The following is a 22,954-nucleotide window of genomic DNA, read 5'->3' as shown; positions in this document are numbered from 1 at the left end:
ACTGTGTTCTGGGAACTGGTGCCACCAAAAGTCAAAGAACCTTAACATCAGTGAAAAGATAAGTAGTACAGAAAACGGATGGACAGATGGAATTTGTCAGCAATAATTAGTCCCATAAATTCTCGTGTATGAGAAAAGTAAAAAAACAATCCTCCACATTGAAATAAGGTATACTCGTGCATATATATTTTTAAAACGCTTGCATTCATTTTAATAAACTGGATATATTAATACTTACTTAATATACTGTCTATAGATACAATTTTATAGATATTTCCATCGTTATACATTCATCTGAGAATCATATCCTCCAGACAATCAATTACTGGAGAAAGACACATTGCAGGATTCATGAAAAATCGCTCCACTTCAACAACTCAGATACATACCACTTACCTGCTCAAATCGGTGACAACGAGGAAGGTCATCAGTCACGATGCAAGACTCACTCGTGGTACCAATTAAAGAATAGTAACACAAGATGAAGCGGGGAGGATAAACACACGAGGTCTTTTAACACTATGTAGGGATAGTTACACTAACTGACATAACAGCATTCTTAACGCTTGGCATGCTGGGAATATATCTCCAATGCTGAGCGGTGACGTCATGGTTTACGCACTTGAAAACGTGGCTGCTTGCTATCAAAGATGGTCTGCGGAGGCGAATTTTTTTTTTACTTGTAACTTGTTTTCATCAAGTTGTTGCCATCCATCCATTTTCTACCGCTTATACAAGGTGGGGTCGCGGGGGCAGTAGTTTTAGCAGGGACGCCCAGACTTCCCTTTCCCCAGCCACTTCATCTAGCTCTTCCGGGGGGATCCCGAGGCGTTCCAAGGCCAGCCGAAGGACGTAGTCTCTCCAGCGTGTCCTGGGTCGTCCCCGGGGTCTCCTCCCGGTGGGATGTGCCCAGAACACCTCACCAGGGAGGTGTCCGGGAGGCATCCGAATCAGATTCCCCAACCACCTCATCTGGCTCCTCTCGGTGTGGAGGAGCAACGGCTCTACTCTGAGATCCTCCCGGATGACCGAGCTTCTCACTCTATCTCCAAGGGAGAGCCTGGACACCCTGCAGAGGAAACTCATTTCGGCCGCTTGTATCCGGGATCGTCTGCTTTCAGTCACAACCCACAGCTCGTGACCATAGGTGAGGGTAGGAACGTAGATCGACTGGTAAGTCAAGAGTTTTGCCTTCCAGCTTAGCTCCTTCTTTACCACAACGGATCGATACAAAGTCCGCATCACTGCAGTCGCTGCACCGATCCGCCTGTCGATCTCCCGTTCCATTCTTCCCTCACTCGTGAACAAGACCCCAAGATACTTGAACTCCTCTACTTGAGGCAGGATATCAACCCCGGCCTGGAAAGAGCATGCCACCCTTTTCCGACTAAGGACCATGGTCTCAGATTTGGAGGTGCTGAATCTCATCCCAGGCGCTTCACACTCAGCTGCGAACTGCTCCAGTGAGAGTTGGAGGTTACGGTTCGATGAAGCCAAAAGAACTACATCATCTGCAAAAAGCAGAGATGCAATACTGAGGCCACCAAACCGGACCCCCTCTATGCCTCGGCTGCGCCTAGAAATTCTGTCCATAAAAGTTATGAACAGAATCGGTGACAAAGGGCAGCCTTGATGGAGTCCAACCTTCACCGGAAACGAGTCCGACTTACTGCCGGATATGCGGACCAAACTCTGACTCCGGTCGTACAGGGACCGAATAGCCCGTATCAGGGGGTTCGGTACCCCATACTCCCAAAGCACCCCCCACAGGACACCCCGAGGGACACGGTCGAACGCCTTTTCCAAGTCCACAAAACACATGTAGACTGGAACTCCCATGCACCCTCGAAAACCACAATGCTCCTCCTGAATCTGAGATTCAACTTCCCGACGGACCCTCCTCTCCAGTCCAGAGGCACTGTCCCCGATGTCCACGCGATGTTGCAGAGGCGTGTCAACCAGGACAGCCCTACAACATCCAGAGCCTTGAGGAACTCCGGGCGAATCTCATCCACCCCCGGGGCCTTGCCACCGGGAAGCTTTTTAACCACATCGGTGACCTCAACCCCAGAGATAGGAGAGACCGTCTCAGATAACCCAGACTCTGCTGCCTCATGGGAAGGCGTGTGGGTGGAATTGAGGAGGTCTTCGAAGTATTCTCCCCACCGGCTCACAACGTCCTGAGTCGAGGTCAGCAGCGCCCCATCCCCACTATACACAGTGTTGGTGGTGCACTGCTTTCCTCTCCTGAGACGTCGGATGGTGGACTAGAATTTCCTCGAAGCCGGTCGAAGCTTGGCCAGCCGGTACCCATCAGCTGCCTCAGGAGTCCCACAGGCCAAAAAGGCCCGATAGGACTCCTTCTTCAGCTTGACGGCATCCCTCACTGTTGGTGTCCAGCAACAGGTTCGGGTATTGCCGCCACGACAGGTACAACCACCTTACGGCTACAGCTCCGGGCGGCCGCCGCAGCAATGGAGGCGCGGAACATGGTCCACTCGGACTCGATGTCCCCAGCCTCCCCCAGAACATGAGCAGAGTTCTCTCATCCTTCTGACAGGGGATTCCGCCAGACGTTCCCAGCAGACCATCACAATACGTTTGGGCCTGCCACGTCGGACTGGCATCTTCCCCCACCATTGGAGCCAACTCACTACCAGGTGGTGATCAGTTGACAGCTTTGCCCCTCTATTTACCCGAGTGTCAAAGACATGCGGTCGCAAGTCCGATGACACAACCACAAAGTCGATCATCGAACTGCGACCTAGGGTGTCCTTGTGCCAAGTGCACACGTGGACACCCTTATGCTTGAACATGGTGTTCGTTATGGACAAGCCGTGATAAGCACAGACGTCCAACAACAGAACACCGCTCGGGTTCTGATCGGGGGGCCGTTCCTCCCAATCACGCCCTTCCAGGTCTCACTGTCATTGCCCACGTGAGCATTGAAGTCCCCCAGCAGAACGATGGATTCTTCAGCGGGAGCGCTCTCCAGCACCCCCTCAAAGGACTCCAAAAAGGGTGGGTACTCTGAACTGCTGTTTGGTGCATAGGCACAAAGGACCCGTCCCCCCCACCCGAAGGCGGAGCGAGGCTACCCTCTCGTCCACCGGGGTGAACCCCAACATACAGGCGCCGAGCCGGGGAGCAATAAGTATACCCACACATGTTCGGCGCCTCTCACCATGGGCAACTCCAGAGTGGAAGAGAGTCCAAACCCTCTCGAGAGGACTGGTACCAGAGCCCAAGCTGTGCATGGAGGCGAGTCCGACTGTATCTAGTCGGAACTTCTCGACCTCACACACCACCTCGGGGTCCTTCCCTGCCAGACAGGTGACATTCCACGTCCCTAGAGCCACATTCTGTATCCAGGGATCGGATCGCCAAGGTCCCCGCCTTCGGACACCGCCCAGCTCGCACTGCACCCAACCCCTATGGCCCCTCCCACAGGTGGTGAGCCCATGGGAAGGGGGACCCACGTTACCTTTTCGGGCTGTGCCCGGCCGGGCCCCATGGGTGCAGGCCCGGCCACCAGGCGCTCTCCTTCGAACCCCACCTCCAGGCCTGGCTCCAGAGGGGGGCCCCGGTGACCCGCGTCCGGGCAAGGGAAACCTGAGTCCATAATTTGTCTTCTTCATAAGGGGTCTTTGAGCCGTGCTTTGTCTGGTCCCTCACCTAGGACCTGTTTGCCATGGGTGACCCTACCAGGGGCGTGAAGCCCCAGACAACGTAGCTCCTCGAATCATTGGGACACACAAACCCCTCCACCACGATAAGGTGACGGCTCAAGGAGGGGTCAAGTTGTTACTTGAACTAATATTCTAAACCAATCACAACCTCCATCTTGATAAATTACGTGATGTTGACATCGATAAAAACAAGTAACAAGTAGGTAAAAACATCTTCGCCGCAGACCAGCTCTGATTGTGACTCGCCATGTTTTCAAGTACATAAACAATTATGTCACCGCTCAGCGCAGAAGCTATTCCCAGCATTCTGAGCGTCCTTGTGAATAGTTGTTCAGAATGCTGTGTTCTGTCAGTTCGTGTTAATTACCCCGTAAATAGTGCTAACAGTAAATAGTGAGTCTCACATCGAAACCGATGACCTGCCTCGTTGTTACCAAGGGTAGTATGTGGCTAGTGTCAATGACTTGTGGCAGTGGAGATTACCTGCATTTAAACCTATATAAATATATATCAAATCTATAACAATAGTGTGCACCACTGCCACAACAGTGAATACAATATGTAGGAGTGATGAAAACTTTATTTTCAGACAATCAAACACCAAAGGCATGAAAAAGGTGACCAAAGATACAATAAAATATTAGGGGGGGGGGGGGGGGTTCTGGGGGGATGCCCCGCAGAGAATTGTTTTTAATTTTAACATAAAGTAAGCAATCTGGAAGACTCTTAAAGATTACGGCAAAAAAATACATAAATAAATGAATTCTTCACGCAGAAAAACTTATCTACACCGCTCAAGTACATGTTGATGTACAAATTTAAGATTAAAATTAAATTTGCCTCATTTCTTTATTGATTTTTTTGTTCTGGCCTCCAACTTGAGCCAGGCCCATCTCCACCTGCACCTGATCCCTGCTTCAAGCTGTGCCACATGAATAGCATCCTCCTCTTTAAGCACTCTCATTGTGGAAAATAATTGACTAAAATCATTGTCAGTTTCACTTCATCTTTCACGATTACCAACTTCAAAGGCTTGGGGTTAGCCTGCATCCTCCAGGAAAATATTAAGTACAATATTTTTCTGTTTTCATTGTCCAGTTCTGAATTTGAAGTTAGTTCTTTCTGTGTAATAATCCTTAACAGCACTCCATCGCTTAATACATTTAACATTAACATGAGTAAACTAATTGGACAATTGTAGCTCCGTTTCCTAATAAATACAAAATGTACAAGCGGATCAGCTCTTGTTGCCGATGTTACGTGTGCTTCGCGGTTCCACTTGGGACCACAACCAGGGCCCTGACCTACAGCACCTCAACGCGAAAATACAAAAGACCACCGCAACAAATACCATACTGGCTGATCTGATGAGCAAAAATGTTTCTTAAATGTAAGAGGATAGGAGGATGTCCGCTCCAGAGGTGGGTAGAGGAGCCAAACATTGTCCTCAAGTAAAAGTGCGTGTGGGTGTGTGGGTGTGTGTGTGTGTGTGTATATACAGTGGGTACGGAAAGTATTCAAGACCCCTTTAAATTTTCCACTCTTTGTTATATTGCAGCCATTTGCTAAAATCACTTAAGTTCATTTTTTTATCCATTAATGTATTGACAAAAAAAAAAACAGAATTGTTGAAGGTTTTACAGATTTACCTTAAGTGCAGCAGACATTGTTTTGTAACCTTGGCCAGATGTGTGCCTTGCCACAATTCTGTCTCTGAGCTCTTCAGGCAGTTCCTTTGACCTCATGATTCTCATTTGCTGTGACATACACTGTGAGCTGGATGGTCTCATATAGACAGGTGTGTGGATTTCCTAATCAAGTCCAATCAGTATAATCAAACACAGCTGGACTCCAATGAAGGTGTAGAACCATCTCAAGGATGATCAGACGAAATGGCAGTACCCGAGTTAAATATATGAGTGTCACAACCAAGGGTCTGAATACTTATGGCTGTGTGATATATCAGGTTTTCGTTTTTCATAAAACTGCAAAATTCCGTTTTTTTCTGTCAATATGGGGTCCTGTGTACATTAATGAGGGAAAAAAACTGAACAAATTATTTTAGCAAATGGCTGCAATATAACAAAGAGTGAAACATTTAAGGGGGTCTGAATACGTTCCGTACCCACTGTATATATATATATATATATATATATATATATATATATATATATATATATATATATATATGAAAATGTGGATTGTCACTAACTTTTAAGCATATGAAAATATGAACAAAAATAATACATTGATTAAAATACAGTAATTTTGTTTTTATGTTTTGAAGTTGCCTCAAACCTGCAGTTGTCTCTGTAGAGGAAGTCAAGAACCATGAAGAGGCCTTTCAGGATACTGGATGTTGATGAGCTGATGGTTGGGACTTGCATAATTTCTTCTTTACCATTTAGTACTCCCGCAATCTCCTCCTTTGCTAGCACTGCAGCCATATGCTGCTACAGTGTGAGACATAAATATTAATTGCAATCTGTGACCAATGTGATTTTGCTGATAACAGTTTGATGAATACATCTAATTGGAAAAAATGCAAATGCACCACCCATGGGGAATCTAACACATTCAAATATTGTTTCCCAACCTTTAATGAGCCAAGGCACCGATTCCACATAAGAACATTTTCAGGACACACTATCAAATAAAAGCACTGAAATAGAGATGGCATCTCAATTCACAAAAAAAATTGACTTTAGTGTGTAATTCCGGCCTGTTTAGTTGAACACAAAGCTGATATACTCACAGAAAGGCGTCTCACTGATTCATTTGAACGTACCCAGCGTGTCTTGTACATTTTGGTCACAAGCTTCGCTTTTTCATCCACAGGCACATAATACATTATGAATATAGTTAATTATTGATGTAAAACAATATTTGATGCTTTATATAATACTTAGCTGGCTTGAGGCGGCACGGCTGAAAATGTATTTTCCAGTGTGAGTGAGTTTGCATTGGCTGTAAACTGCGACAGTGTGCGCCCAAAACCAGTGTCAGACTCATCAGCCACTAAAGGACACAGTTGCCAAACCCTGCACACTGCGCGACAGCTCAGTCGGGTTGGACCAAGCTGATTGGTGTTCGGTACTGCAGCCTTTGTGCCGATTACTTGCATTCACACAACCAATACGGAGACCGGCTTTAAAAGCGGAAGTTGTACGACATCACATCTGAAATAAGAACAAATCCTCTCTGATAACTTCCCAAAAACATACGAGCCATTATTTGTCACTGTAAAGCTGTATTTGTGGTGGCAATGTGAAGGCTCCAGCCATCCAGTATGGCACCGATGGTGAAAGTTACCTGGATGTAGTCACGTGACAGTTAACATCTGTACCTGCTGCTAAACTTGTCACCGGGAATAAAATAGTTTTGCGGTCATGACGTCATCGTAACAAAATTACAAGTATGTGTGCGTGTGTAAAGTTTGATGTTTTTTTTCCAGTTCACTCCTTATAAAAAAAAAAAGACCTAGTCATGTGGAAAAGATATAAAACTTTGTTATGAAGCTTGCTAATGTAATGGATATCGACTCTCAACAGAACGACTACATAAGACTGGCCTGCCCTGCTTTTCTCAGTCCACTCTGCAAGTCCCCGAGCATTCCTTGGATGGGGCCCACAGGCCGGCAGAATGCCTGTCTTTGATAACCAGGACAATTAAACAAGATTGAGTAATGACTGTTCACCACAGAACAATTCCCCTTTTGATCAGCCTTTGAAAGGCTCTCTCAGCAGATTAAGCAATGCCAGACTCCCAACTCTTAGGACGAGTGGGAACCCCTCATTGATGGAACACGGACATCCCCCAGTGGTGATCGAAAACACTGCAAGATGGACCCCTTGTCTCCTTATGTCATATGTGTCGAGAATGAACAATGAAATTAATCACTGCTAGCCCTCAAAGTTAACATGGATACTTGATTTCTAAAACTGTCAATGACAGTGAATGTGTTAAGGAAATCCCACGTCTGTACGAACAGGCACAGGCATGCATGAGTACCCTGAATGTGCGCCTTGATTACCGTAACAGTAATGTGTTGATTCTGCAGGTTTGTCGATGACTCTGTTCATGAGGACTGTTCAAAAGTGTTTTAAGACAAAAATATAAAATAACGTGTTGAACAATATTATTTGACGGGCCAGAAATATGATGGAAATAAACTCGTTTTGTATAAGAACAGAAATCCAAGTCAGAGGTGTGATCTCTTTTCTCCCACGTCTCAGGAGTATAAAAGCAGACCCATACTTTGTCTGCCCTCTCTTGTTCCTGCTATTGCTGCTACAATCTCGTCTATCTGACTCTCCTGGTTCCAGCCGTTTCCCCCCCCTTTGCCTTTGTGGTCGCCACGCGGTTGCCCGGACCCCGAGAAAGACTCAGTCTGGCAACAAGAGTGCAGTGATGCTTTTGTTTTTCCCAGCCTTTCTAATTTGTCAGGCAACTAGAGGAATCGGTAGCATTCCCACAAGTTACGCTCTCAACCAAGTGTAAAACCGTGGCCCACCAACAAGCACAAACGGCAGGAAGATCTACGAGCGCAACTTTACGCTTCCGTGTGACCACCAATTTTCCAATTTTGGTCTTTCCCTGTTTTCCTCCCGTTTGCCCATCTTTTTCCTGAATGTTTCAACTGCCTCATTTCTCTCTCCAACGACCGAGAAAAAGAGCCTCCTTCTCTGCGACCATGTGCTGAATGCCATTTTTTTGGGACGTTCTTGCTCGCTCGTCACTAGCATGTCATCCATATTGTTTCCGTGCAATAAGAGCTGGCGCGGGGCAACCAAACCTCGCGGAATAGCGATAAAATAAAATCAATGATCCCTGTTTTCCAAAGAGCATTAATAAAACATTGATCGAATCCAGATTCTCGATATATCGCCCAGCACTAGTTGAAAGGCAACTCTGCCAGGAAGAAGCCATTACTCCAAAAGAAACATAAAAAAGCTAAGCTACAGTTTGCAAATGCACACAGGGACAAAAACCATACTTTTTGGAGACATGTGAGACATGAGACATCTGACGAAACTAGAATTGAACTGTTTGGCCATAATGAGCAATGCTACGTTTGGAGGAAAAAGAGGGGCACTTGCCAGCCAGAGAACACCATCCCAACTCTGAAATATGAGGGTGGCAGCATCATGTTGTAGGCTTGTTTTGATTCAGGAGGGACTGGTGCTCTTTACAAAATAGATGGCATTATGAGGAAAACATTATGTGGAAATACTGAAGCAACATCTCTCGACATTAGCCAGTCAGTTAAAGCTGCGGCACAAATGGCCCTTTCAAATCGACAATGGCCCAAAACATACTACCAAACTGGTTAAAAAGGATAACAAAGTCAATGTTTCGGAGTGGTCATCGCAAAGCTCTGACCTCAATCCTATAGAAAATTTATCGGCAGACCATAAAATGCATGGCATACACCAGTTCTGTCAGGAGGAATGGGCCAAAATTCCTAGCAACTATTGTGAGAAGCTGGAGGAAGGATATACAAAACGTTTGACCCAAGACATTCAGTTTTAAGGCTATGGTACCAAATACTAATGAAATTAGTGATGCACCGAAATGAAAAGTTTAGGCTGAAACTGAAGAAACCACGGCCGAAAGCAAAAACACAGAAAGAAATAATCAATCAATCAATCGAACTTTATTTGTATTTGGTGTATTATTTTCATACAAAAAATGCAACAGAGAGCGCTAAAGCTGCCAACATTAATTAAAATATACAAGTAAATCAAATCCACAAATTATTAATGATAAAACTATGCATCTATGGCTATGACTGGAGAGCTGCCAAACTATAGAAATTGACTTTCAGAACAATTTGTCTAAATTTCGTTTTTTTTAAATAAATCATGTCAAGAACATGACTGCGGGACAGTTATTGCAGTATATTATTTCCCATTATCTTTGGCTAACGCCAACGCTACTCTTCCTGGAGTCCACATTCACCATTGCCATCTTTACACTGCAATACACCATTAAAAAAAAATAAAAATAAAAAAACAGACAAAAACAACAACAGTCACAAACACCTTACAACAATTACAACAACACTATGTGATCGGAAAAATAAATTACTTACTGTTCAATTTCCCAACAAAATTATTCCTCGATAATCGTTACTAAATTATGGCTTCAATATTTATATTCCAATGTATTTATTGTTATTATATTATTACAAGGTTGTTATTATTCAACCTTGTAATGCCGGACACATTTGCAGCAAAATGTCTTCTCTTGCATGCTCTTTTTGTATATGCTGTATCCACTATTGCTGCTGAAACTATGCTAATTTTCCCATTGTGGGACTAATAAAGGTTATATTACGAAGATTTATAAATGACAGTTTCATTTTCTCAAGTGATGCAGCAGGTGACGTACTAGTTCATTTCCCGTTTCTAGTCCCTGTACGGCTGTTTAGCACTGAATATAAAAGTATTTTCCTCCATAAATGTGTACTAATTTGCCTGCTACTTTGCTCTTCAAAGTTGGCTAATTTCCGCTATAACACAGTTCCAGCCAGACCAATGTGACAAGTGTACTGTACCACCCAATCGCTTATTTTGGTGTGTTGCGACATCTTGTGATAAGCTTGTTGATTAGCATGGTGTTCTCATTTTCCTTGTCTTATCCTCCACCTGTCTTCTGTTATTATGATACTTTGTCTCAGTGTAGTTTATACGCTGTCATGGAGGTGATGAATAGTGACATATGCTGCACGTTCGCCTCCGCGGCTTGGCATTGTATTTAGCCGCGTTAGCTGTAGCTCGCAGGTAGCTGAGGGCAGCTGCCTCAAAATAGCATGCAACAATGACACCTCCCAAGAACAGCAGAAAGCAGCGAGCTTGGGCGACGATAGGGATATGCTTTGGGCTAGTAGGTGCTTGCATGATGACGGAAAAGCCAGCCGGTTCCCATAAATCATTGCAACACGGAAATTTGAATTATTACAGTATCTTTGTTATTATGTGTTTACGTTACCAGTAGATTGTTCAATGCATGTGTTATTTAACATTTATGCTTTGTTCACATTTATGGTTCATTGATGGCAGTATGGTCATTATCAAACCGTGAGTGTAGGTTGTGTGTAATAAAGTGACCTCCCAGTCAATTCAACTGGACTTTCAGCAATGATCTGAAGGGCATTATTGAGTTATAGTAATTGATTCTTTACTCTGAAGTGTACACGCGCGCCAGCCGTCAGTGTTCAACATGTGATGTTATTTCAGTGAAAAAAAAGTCTCTGTCCGAAACCAAAAATAGCATTTTTGGCTATCTTCGGCTGAGACATTTCAGTGGCCGAAATTGTGGTGCGTCACAAAATGAAATGTATGTAAACTTCTTACTTTGAAGAAAGTAATGAAACGTGTAAAAATATTCTCAAATAATTTTGGTAATACTAATTGACCTAAAACACGAAAGATTTTATCTGAGTTCATGTCAGACGGTGAGGAAAAAAAGGTTACGTCTTTTCATATTGTGTAAGTAAACTGGTTTCAACTGTACAGTATGTACAACAGTAATAGCGTACCTTCAGCATCCGGAAGCTGTCAGAAGTAATACCCAGGGTGTCAAAAATGCTCAGTATTTCCTTTCCACTCCAAATTTTACATGCCTCTTCATATCCCCTATCAGACATCAGGCTTTGGCTTTCCTGGATCCAGCTACAAGGACAAAAATGCATCACAATAAAATAGGTGCACAAATGATTAGAGACATGAGACGTAAATAAACACATTTCCAAGTTACTCACTTGGCTAGACAATAGCAAAAATCCCTCAGAGGCTCATGTTTCAACCTCCGTATGTTGTTGTTGACCATGCTGTCCAACTCGTCCCTGCACATCAGCAAACTATTGTGGTCTAAAATGAAGCTGGCACTTTCCCTAGCACAGTCTTCAATATTATGGGCTTCATCCAGCACCAAGATGTGGCCTGCAAGATCAATCTCCATCTGGTAGACATCATAAAATTGGATTAGGGACTGTCAAATATTGACTGTAAACGATGCTGCTATAACCGGTATTTGCTTCCAATCATATACTGCTGCCGTAATTTCTCGTTTATAATGCGCACCCATGTATAATATGCACCCCCAAAGTTGACCTAAAATTCTGGAAAACCCTTCTACCCATGTATAATGATTTTTTACAATGCATGACTTTGCTTCTACCCATATGATCAAAATATGAAGTATCTGTATTTTGTTTGGTTTTTTTCAAATAATTATTCTGAAGTTAATCACTTTATTTGAAGAAGTCATGCTTTATTTTTATTTACTTGCTCTTATTTTGAAATTCACAGACATACTTTTATTTTGTAAATGACAAAACACGCAGTTGTGCTCATATGTTTGATTACCCAGTCAGAATTTGTAACGTGTACAATTCTTTAAAGAAAACATTAAGGGCCAGGCGAAACACATTTAATTTTATTTTAATGGGATTCAAATTAAACTGTCAAGCATTTCATAAAAACATGATCATAAAACAAAACATAACCATAAAGAAAATGATGGTTGTTGTTCAGTCATCAGTCCTATTTAAAAAAACAATATTTCCCAAATAGCATATATTTCACAAATTCTGCCAGGGTACGTGAACTTATGAGCACAACTATACGTATTATGCAGTCACATGTAGCCCTGTCATATTGGAATGAAAGTGTAGGCTACACCTTTTTCATAACCTCCAGGGGGCGGTGGCATATTGGAATGAAAGTGTGCAGCTTTTTCATACCCTCTTGATGGCGGCATCTATTTATAAAAGTTTTTTTTTTTTTCTCCTTTACCCATGTATAATGCGCACCATTGACATTTTTACTTTTTTTTGGGGTGGGGGGGGCGGATGTGCATTATAAACGGGAAATTACGGTACTTTATTTACTTCGCACATGCATTAAAGCTGGAGTTTACAACAACACTTTTTTTTCCATCGGTTAATACTGTTACTATGACCTGACAGTAGGGCAACAAATTAATCGGTGGTGACTCGGTGGTGCATTAAAAAAAAAAAAAAAAAAAAAGCCGATAATAATATAATAATTCAAATCATCATGAATCAAAGAATATTGTACAATTTATTATGACAAGAACTGCAATTCTGCCACAGCGCATGTACTTAAAAATATACAGCGGCTGAAACAAGTATTTAACGTCACCATTTTTCTCAATAAATATATTTCCAAAGGTGCTATTGATGAAGATTTTACCAGATGTTGGGAACAACCCAAGTAATCCATACATACAAAGAAAGTAGAACAAATAAGCTCAAAAATTAAGTTGTCTATAATAATGTGAAATGACACAGGGGAAAAGTATTGAGCATGCCAACTGGTATTTATTGAATACTTTGTACAAAAATCTTCTGTATGGAGAAACTAGTTGCATGCATTGCTCTGGTGTGATTTTGCCCCATTCCTCTACACAAGCAGTCTTCAAATCTTGAAAGTTCCATTGGCTTCTTTTATGTACCTTGAGTTTCAGTTCTTTCCATACATTTTCAATTGGATGCAAGTCAGGTGATTGGCTGGGCCATTCTAGCAGCATTATTTTTTTTCTTTGAGCCCAATTGAGAGTTTCCTTGGCAGTATGTTTTGGATCATTATCCTGCTAAAATGTCCACCTTCGTTCAATTTTCATCATCCTCGTAGATGGCAACAGATTTTTTCAAGAATGATAACTAGCAACCCTTTATTCAATGACTGTTTTTCTCAATTTCTTTATGTCTCAAAAGTGTTCTCTGTCAATTGACTGTCTTGTCGTACTAGAGCGGCTCCAACTACCGGAGACAAATTCCTTGTTTGTTTTTTGGGCATACTTGGCAAATAAAGATGATTCTGATTCATCCTTCCTTCAATAATGTGAAGTTTTCCAGTTCCATTTGCTGAAAAGCAGCCCCACACCATCATGGTCCCACCTCCGAATTTCACTGTTGGTATGGTGCTCTTAAGGTGATGTGTAGTGCCATTTCTCCTCCAAACGTGGTGTGCATGATGGCATCAACAGAGTTCAACTATAGCCTCCTAGTATTTCACTGGCTTGTCCAAATGTTCAGCAAACTTTAAACGAGCTTTGACATGCTTTTTTTTTCCCCAGCAATGGGGTCTTAAGTGATGCGCGTGCATACAGGCCATGGCGGCGGAGTGCATTACTCACCGTTTTCCTTGTGACAACAGTACCTGCTAATTCCATGTCTTTTTGAAGCTCTCCACAGGTGGTCCTTGGCTCTTGGTCAACTATTCTGATTATTCTTTGCACTACTCTGTCAGAAATCTTGCGAGTAGCACCTGATCAAGGCAAATTTATGGTGGTATGATTGGCTTTTCACTTACATATTATGGGCCCAATCGTGCTCACTGGAACATTCAGAAGTTTAGATATGTGCCTGTAACCAATGCCATCATTATATTTTGCAACAATTACTTAGCGATGGTCTTGAGGAAGCGCTTAGCTCTTACCCATCATGAGATGTGTCTTGACTCACACCTTGGCAATGAGACCTTTATGTAGGCCATCAATTAGGACTGAACCAGCTGATATTAATTTGCACTGACAAGGGGCTGGATTGCTGTTTGATTATTGATAGATTTTAGGTGTTGTCTTGGCTTTCCATGACTTTTTTGCACCTCCTTTTCTTCATGTGTTCAATACTTTTTCCCTGTGTCATTTCACATTATTACACACAACTTAATTCCTGATCTTATTTGTTCTACTTTCGTTGTATGTATGGATTACCGTACTTTCACGGCCATAAGGCGCACTTAAAAGTATTGAATTTTCTCCAAAATGGACGGGGGGCCTTATAATGCGGCGAACCTTATGTGTGCACCGAGTTCCAAAATCTGTGACTGAGGACAGCATGCGGACGTAAAGGGGGAAGGGTGCGCGTGATAGAGGAGGCTAAAGACACGCCCCCAGTAGGTATATAGTTCCGGTATGTGCATTGGTTTGGCTAAGGACCCCCGAAAATGGCACCAACGAAGAGACACGCTTATGAAGCACAGTTTAAACTGCAAGCTATTAGTTAGACAGAGGAACATGGGAATCGAGCAGCCGCGAGAGAATTCAAGATCAACGAATCCATGGTTCGCAAGTGGAGGAAGCAGGAAAACGAGCTTCGCCAAGTCAAGAAGACAAAGCTGAGTTTCCGTGGAAAAAAAAGAAAAACAAAATGCGGAAACAAGGCGAAGTGGCCCGAGTTGGATGACCAACTCGAGCAATGGATTAATGAGCAAAGAACAGCCGGGAGAAGCGTCTCTACAGTCACTTTTCGACTGAGTGCAATAACTTGGAGCTTGCCATCATTCTGGGAGGCTTGACGAACCGCTGGACATCCGTGTAAACAGGGCGTTCAAAGTGAAGTTGCGAGCGGCGTGGGAGCGATGGATGACAGATACTAAGACTAGGCGGCAGCGCCGGGCGAGTTACGCCACAATTTGTGAATGGATTGTGGATACTTGGGCTCACGTGTCTGCTTGCACTGTTCTTCGAGCTTTCGCAAAAGCCGGCATCATTTCTGAGGAGCCGCACGGCAACGAGACCAACTCCGACAATGACGAGAGGGAACCTGCCGTGTTTGATTGAGAACTTGCCCGGCTGTTCATTTTGGATACAGAAGATGAGGACTTTGATGGATTTGTGGATGAGGATTGATAAAAAAAAATAACGTGGGTACATTGTTAAATACTTCCATAAAATACAACCGAACTCAGTTTAGCTCCTGCTGCCTTTTTAAAAACATTGTTTTAGCGTGCACGCGTGCTCCCGTATGTTTTAAGCTAGCGTATGTTTTACCATGCCTGCGCCCAATAATACGGTGCGCCTTACGTGTGTGTTAAATACAGAAATAGGCCCCGTAAATGAGACTGCACCTTTTAATACGGTGCGCCTTATGGTCGTGAAAATACCGTACTTGGGTTATTCCCAACATCAGGTGATTTCATGTCAATAGCACCTTTGGAAACATATTTAGTGAGAAAAATTATGATCTCATAAGTACTTATTTCAGCCGCTGTATACTGTATGTCACGTCACCATTATCACTGAGTCGTCAAGTAAGTTGATCAGCTCTCATATTTATGATTGTACATTCCCAGAAAATTAGCAAACCATATCAGTAAAATTTTGTGTAACGTTGCGTTCTAGTGGTCCACTCTGAAGAGGCCAGGCGAGCAGGATGACCGTGCTCTCTTCCTGGTTCTTTTTCGTTGAGTGAGCTGGGAGCGTTTCTTTGGGCAGACACGTGAGGCGGTGGGGGTGGGGACTGAAATGAGGCTACACAAATCTTGCTCGCATTTTGAAAACTTGCATATTTCACGCTTAAACATTGCGCATGGAATAGTAACATCTCAATTTCCAAACATCTACTCACACTTTCTCTGATCACTGGATCTAACAGGTAGTTATATGGACAGAAGATGATGTAGGAGCCTTGCATGAGTTCACGAGCAGCATAGTATGAACATGAGCGAAGCCGTTTGCCCAATGAAACCAGATCCTCAATGTCCCAAGCTTGGCACATTCCATGGATCAACTGCAGAGTGTTGTGGTTGGCCATTTTCTGTACTGCATGGAAGTAACGGCATGATCTTGCCTAAGATGTAAAAACAATTTTGTGATATGGGTAAGTAAGTAGTAAGACATTCACATCGAATTATATTTTTTAATTGGCACAGCTTGAGACATAACTTACTTACAACCCTAATTCCAATGAAGTTGGGAGGTTGTGTTAAACATAAATAAAAACAGAATACAATGATTTGAAAATAATGTTCAACCTATAATTAATTGAATACGGTACAAAGAAAAGATATTTAATGTTCAAACTGATAAACTTAATTGTTTTTAGCAAATAATCATTAACGTAGAATTTTATGGCTGCAACACGTTCTAAAAAATCTGGGACAGGGTCATGTTTACCACTGTGTTGCATCACCTTTTCTTTTAACAACATTCAATAAACTGAGGACACCACTTCATTGGAATTGGGGTTGTCCTTACTCTTAATACAGTATTCTCCCTCCCACCTTGAGCATAGAGCCTCTGTCTTATCAGTCGTGGAACTCATTGTATTGAAATAGTCTTATATTTCATGCCATGTTGTGGTTATGTCTGCGCAATAATTGTGTCCCCAAATACATATACTTAAAAGTACAAAGACACTTGGTTTTGCTCACATTTTTAATAAGCTGAACTCAACACTTCTTTTTTCCCCCTTTGTACACAAAAGGCTCATTTCTCTCAAAGATTCTTCCCAGATCTGTCTAAATCTGTTAGTGAGCACTTACCCTTTGCCAAGATATTCCTTTGACCTCACAGGTGTGGCATATTAAGATTCTGAATAAACAGCATGATTATTGCACAAGTGTGCCTTCGGCTGCCCATAATAAAAGGCCACTATAAAATGTCCAGTTTTATCACTCACCACCATGCAAGATAATCTTGTCTGTGACGTGAGTCATAACACACAGTACATGCCTGAGAAGACTGACTCGTACCACTTTTCTCATTTATTACCTACGCTTTTACATTTAACCTTTGTTTTTAATTAATAACATTTTACATTTGGGAGCGTGGATAAGGGTCAATTTTTAGGCTAACCTTGCTAGTTTTTTGTCAAGCGTTCAACACAACGGCGGGCCCCATCGTGCCTCAAAGTCTGTGTGGACTCGCTGGCTCCAGTCTTCACACAGATCAATAGATCTCTGGAACTGTCTGAAGTACCATCCTGTTTCAAACGCTCCACCATCATCCCAGTCCCCAAGAAATCTACAATCTCTGGTCTGAATAACTACAGGATTGTCGCCAGGACATCTGTGTTCATGAAACGCATCGTACTGGACCACCTCAAGAGCGTCACAGAACCACTCCTGGACCCCCTGCAGTTTGCCTACTGATCAAACAGGTCTGTGGATTATGTGGTCAACATGGGATCGCGCTTCATCCTAGAACACCTCGACGGCGCAGGGACCTACGCGAGGATCCTGTTTGTGGATTTCAGCTCTGTGTTCAACACCATCTCCCCTGAAACGCCTCTCCTCCAAGCTTCTCCAACTCAGCGTCTCACCTGCCATCTGCCGGTAGATTCACAGCTTCCCGACGGGCAGGACACAGCAGGTGAGGCTGCGGGACACCACCTCATCCCCACGCACCATCAGCACCGGGGTGCCCAAGGATCTGTCTTCTCTCTGCTGCTCTCCTCTCTCTACACGAACGACTGCACCTAAGCACACCCAGTTGTCAAATTCCTGAAGCTTGCAGACGACACCACAGTCATCGGCCTCATCAAAGTCTTCATATCAACAGGAAGTGGAGTGGTTGGAACTTTGGTGTGCCCGACACAACCTGGAGCTGAACACGCTCACGACTGTAGAGATGATCATGGACTTTGGCATCCTTTGCCACAGCTGCTCCTCACACTGTCCAACTGCCCTGTGACAACCGTCGAGGCCTTCAAGTTCCTGGGAATTACAGTCTTTCAGGACCTGGGCAGTCGTGGCCAAATGGTTAAAATCGTCGCCTGCCACCGTGGGTTCAAGACCCCGACTGGACCATCCGCCAATATGCCCCGGACTCGCAAGACACTGATACCCCAAAATGCTCCCCAGGCGCTTCAGCTGCCCCCTGCTCCAGTGTGTTCCACTAACATGTGTATGTGTTTACTGTGATGGGTTAAATGCAGAAAACAAATTTCGTCTGCATGCATGCATGTTTATGACAATAAAAGGTGATTCTTCTTCTTCTTCTCTTCTGAAGTGGGAGACCAACATCAACTCCATCCTTAAAAAGGCCCAGCAGAGGATGTAGCAGAGTGTGAAGCAGCTTGGATGAAAATCCGTACCTCCAAATTTGAGGCCATGGTCCTCAGTCGGAGAAGCATGGCGTGCCCTCTCCGGGTCGAGGAAGAGATCCTGTCTCAAGTGGAGGAGTTCAAGTATCTCAGGGTCTTGCTCACAAGTGAGGGAAGAAAGGAGCAGGAGAGCGGTGCAACATCTGAAGTGATGCGGATACTCCATTGGTCTGTCGTGGTAAAGAAGGTGCTGAGGTAAGGCCAAGTTTGGCACAGGGGGAATGCCACAGGATCCCCCTGGAAGAGCTGGACGACGTGGCTGGGGAGAGGGAAGTCTGGGCTTCCCTTCTTAAGCTGCTGCCCCTCCGCGACCCCACCAGGGATAAGCGAAAGAAAATGAATGAATGGATGGATGGATGGATGGACGGACGGATGGATGAAAGCCTAACCGGTCGACACTGCATGAGGAAAATCTTGCTGTTTTGCCAAAAAGTCTTTCATTGAGCTTGCGATACAATTACAAAAAAGTCTAACAATGGATAAACTCTGGATTTGTTGCGCTTCTTCATGAAAATAGACCCTTCCCAAGTTATCATTCCATTCTAAATTGACTTGCACAACACTAAGCAGAGTTGGCTAACAAACAAGTGGACAGAAATGAAAAAACATCAACCCGCAGACCAGCTGATTGTCAAAACCTAGAACATGCTTCTTGTCACATACCACACACTACAGCGTGAGTATTGCTGTATTGACCATGTTTGTCACTACGTATGCATGTAAGCAGTCGTTCTCACATCTATAAAAGATCTAGACCAACCTACGATCACGTTTAACGGATGGAAGCCTCAACGCCTGCATTAAGCTTAACCTCACCTTGTATCAACCAGACTAAATAGCCATCAGCAAAACCGTGCAGAACCAAAGTCGCATTAATGATGAAGAAATATTTATTATTGGTTAGCTACAGTATAATAATGTTGTTAAAAAGAATATATTCGGAGACATATTCTAAAATTGTTGATCTTGCTTAAAAATGCAAGCTGTTAGTTGTATTCAGGGTTAAAAAATATGGGTTTCACAGAAATACATTTTAAAATATGTGGCTTACATGGCTCTCTTTGCCAAAAAGGTTCCCGAATGGACTATGAGCTTTTTTTACATTATCAACTAGTTGTTGTTGTGGCGGCACGGTGGGCGACCGGTTAGAGCGTCAGCCTCACAGTTCTGAGGACCCGGGTTCAATCCCCGGCTCCGCCTGTGTGGAGTTTGCATGTTCTCCCCGTGCCTGCGTGGGTTTTCTCCTACCACATCCCAAAAACATGCATGAATTGGAGACTCTAAATTGCCCGTAGGTGTGAATGTGAGTGCGAATGGTTGTTTGTTTGTTTGTATGTGCCCTGCGATTGGTTGGCAACCAGTTCAGGGTGTACCCAGCCTTCTGCCCGATGATAGCAGGGATAGGCTCCAGCACGCCCGCGACCCTAGTGAGGAGAAGCGGCTCAGAAAATGGATGGATGGAGGTTGTTGTTGTTGTATTATTTATATTATTTGACAAGGTTTAAGTAATCAAGTCTACGGACCAAGGCTTGTATTGTCTATACTACAACTGTATCAAAGGAGGTAACACTATCACCTACCCAAACCTGTGTGTGCATACACATACATGTTCACTTCTACTATTGTAGAGACTCCCACTGAGCTCAGGTGGTAATGGAAAGCCCGCTTACATATAATAATTGAAAAGATGGCTGTTATGTGTATGGGGTGCTGGTGAGATCTCACATCTTTGGCCGTGAGTAGATCCTTGCAGAGTTCATTCCGGTTGGAGTGAGGCGCCACATCTGGGTTGATACAGGTATGATCTCTGCTGGATAATATGGTCATTGGAGCAGTGGAGTATGCAGTACGCTTCATCTCATGAACAATTTGAGTTATTTGTTTGTGTGTGCGTGTGCCAAAGTAAATCTTGGGGATCTTCCTTTTGGCATCTTTATCCTTCACAGTGTCCTTGGCTGATGCACATGGGCACTGGATGCATGATTCAGGGGACTGAAATAAAATTTGAAGAAAAAGAAAATAATGAATTAGAGTACAAAAAAAAAAAAGATACATCAGGGTGGGTCCCTGTAACGAATACGCCCTTTAAAAATACATTGGTCGACAGCACCCCCAAGAGCTGGTGACCTAGTTAAAAGTCCTCCTCCCGGCCATTTTAATGTTTCCCCCAACAAAGAAATTTTTCTGCGGACCTGACCCAATGACCAAGAATCTGGGGGGGGGATCAAATTTGACAGTGCGGCAATGGATTTAGTAGCTAGACAGGCCACAATGCATTGATTAGTATTCGACCTTCGTATGAACTCAAAGGAATTACTGTAATTTCTTGTGTATAATGCACACCCATGTATAAAACGCACCCCCAAAGTGGACCTCAAAATTCTGGAAAACCCTTCTACCTATGTATAATGCATTTTTACAATGCATGATTTTGCTTCTACCCATACGATCAAAACGAAGTACAGTGTTCCCTCGTTTTTCCGCGGTTAATAGGGACCAGAACCCCCTGCGAAAGGTGAAAAACCGCAAAGCAGGATTTGCCCCCCCCATCAGGAATTTTCATGTATGTGGGTACCAGAATGTTTAAAATATGTAAAGAGTGTTTATATTTTACATATTTGAGACAAAGATTACAACAGTACACGTATTTACTGAAATATTTCATTATCAAACCTTATACAGTAATTAACATTGACTTTGTCCTGATAATATTAGTCTCCAAACTCAGTATTTTCCCTGCAATCCGCAATGCCAATGCTGCTTCCATTTTCACAATTCTCTTATTACACGGAGTTATCACACGTTTCGCTTCCTTATTGAAGGTTATTGAAGCAGTTTTGCGGATGTTTGCTTCCTCTTTCTTTATGTACCGCACTGTAGATTCATTCACGCCATAATGGCGTGCCACAGCTGCATAACTTCTGCCCTCTTTGATCAAATCTAAAAGTTTCACTTTTTCGCTGATGGTCATCATCTTCTTCCTCTTGGGTCCCCTGGAGGAAACTTTCACAGGGGCACAGCGCTTAGGCGGCAATGTAAGGGCTTGCTGAACTAATCAAAAAAATGATCGCTCAAACAAAAACATTATTGCGAACAGAACAGCGTGGACGAGACTGGCGAGACACAACAACGGAAGATGCTGGGTGAGGCTGCGATGATGCGCAGCCAATCAGTTCGCAGGATAAATCCACTCATGCTCTCATTGGTCGATGTCGCGCCGGGAGCCAATCACGCACCTTGTATGAGTGCCCGTACAGTACAGGGATGTACAAAGCCTCTGAGTCAACTCATCTCTTTGTTTGGCATGCAGGGAAACCTTCTCTCACGCGCATCAACATGAAACGACGCGTCTTTCCGCAATATGGCTGCCGATATGGCTGTACTTTAAAAAATTATTATTTTTTTTTTTATGAATACTTTGGAAAAACCTGCAAAGTATTATCTGTATTTTGTTAGCTTTTTTCAAATAATTATTCTGAAGTTAAGCACTTTAATTGAACACTAAATGGTTTCTATTTACTTGCTCTCATTTTGAAATTCAAAGGCCTACTTTTATTTCGTAAATGAGAAAACACACAGTTGTGCTCATTTGTTTGATTACCCAGGCAGAATTTGTAAGATATGTACAATTCTGAAACATTGAATTTTATTTTAATGGGATTCAAATTAAATTGTCAAGCATTTCAGAAAAGCATTAACATTAAACAAAACAACCATAAAGAAATGAATGTTGGTTGTTGTTCAGTCATCAGTCGTGTATATATATATATATATATATATATATATATATATATATATTAAAAAAAAAAAAATTCAATTAAAAAAAAAACATTCACAAATTCTGCCTGGGTATGTAAACGTATGCACACAAATGTACATATATGTGGTCATATATGTTATATATATATATATATATATATATTAATTACTAACTATAACTAATTAATTCAAGTAATTGACACAATACTGACCACGACACGTGGTCATGATAATTGTGACATGCAAATGTCATGTGTCATCTCTAGTTTATATGAGAAAAATATTTGTCTTAACTTCATTCCAAATGAAGATGACATTTTTGCCCATCTTAAAAGAAATCAATAAAATGTAATATGGCTGGTGGGGCATTTACCCCATCTATACTCACAAGGCACGAGGACAATAATCCAGCTCCATGGACTTTTGACTCCATAATTGAACTCTGAGGGCTTGTAGGGTGATTTTCCAGCTCTGGCACGTCTTCTGAAAATACAACTCCCTACAACAGACCTTGTGTTTTACTCATCTGAAGAATAAGTGTCAAACTATCAGAAATGCAGGACCAGACTGGCTTGCAAAAGGATTTACAGTATAGCCGTTGAATGTATCCTCATTTTTTCCACATACCACAAAGGTAGGTTAATCT

General features: G+C 42.9%; 1 protein-coding gene across 4 annotated transcripts in view; it reads right to left on the bottom strand.

The window, feature by feature from the left end:
* Window positions 1-22,954, bottom strand: part of brip1 (BRCA1 interacting helicase 1) — an 87,096-nt gene that overhangs the window by 45,063 nt on the left and 19,079 nt on the right. For 3 of the 4 annotated variants that reach the window (XM_061681635.1, XM_061681636.1, XM_061681637.1), the window contains 6 exons: window positions 22,697-22,807; window positions 20,275-20,541; window positions 16,072-16,293; window positions 11,455-11,654; window positions 11,233-11,365; window positions 5,988-6,142 (listed from right to left, as the gene is read on the bottom strand). In XM_061681635.1, coding sequence (XP_061537619.1) covers window positions 5,988-6,142; window positions 11,233-11,365; window positions 11,455-11,654; window positions 16,072-16,293; window positions 20,275-20,541; window positions 22,697-22,807 — 1,088 coding nt within the window. The remainder of the gene's footprint in view (window positions 1-5,987; window positions 6,143-11,232; window positions 11,366-11,454; window positions 11,655-16,071; window positions 16,294-20,274; window positions 20,542-22,696; window positions 22,808-22,954) is intronic. The other variant, XM_061681638.1, reaches the window with a different exon arrangement.

Source organism: Phycodurus eques, chromosome 7 (assembly GCF_024500275.1).
Source record: "Phycodurus eques isolate BA_2022a chromosome 7, UOR_Pequ_1.1, whole genome shotgun sequence".
In the NCBI taxonomy this organism is placed as follows: Eukaryota; Metazoa; Chordata; class Actinopteri; order Syngnathiformes; family Syngnathidae; genus Phycodurus; species Phycodurus eques.
Note: the sequence above shows the minus strand (reverse complement) of the source record. Positions and strands in the feature narration are given on the sequence as shown.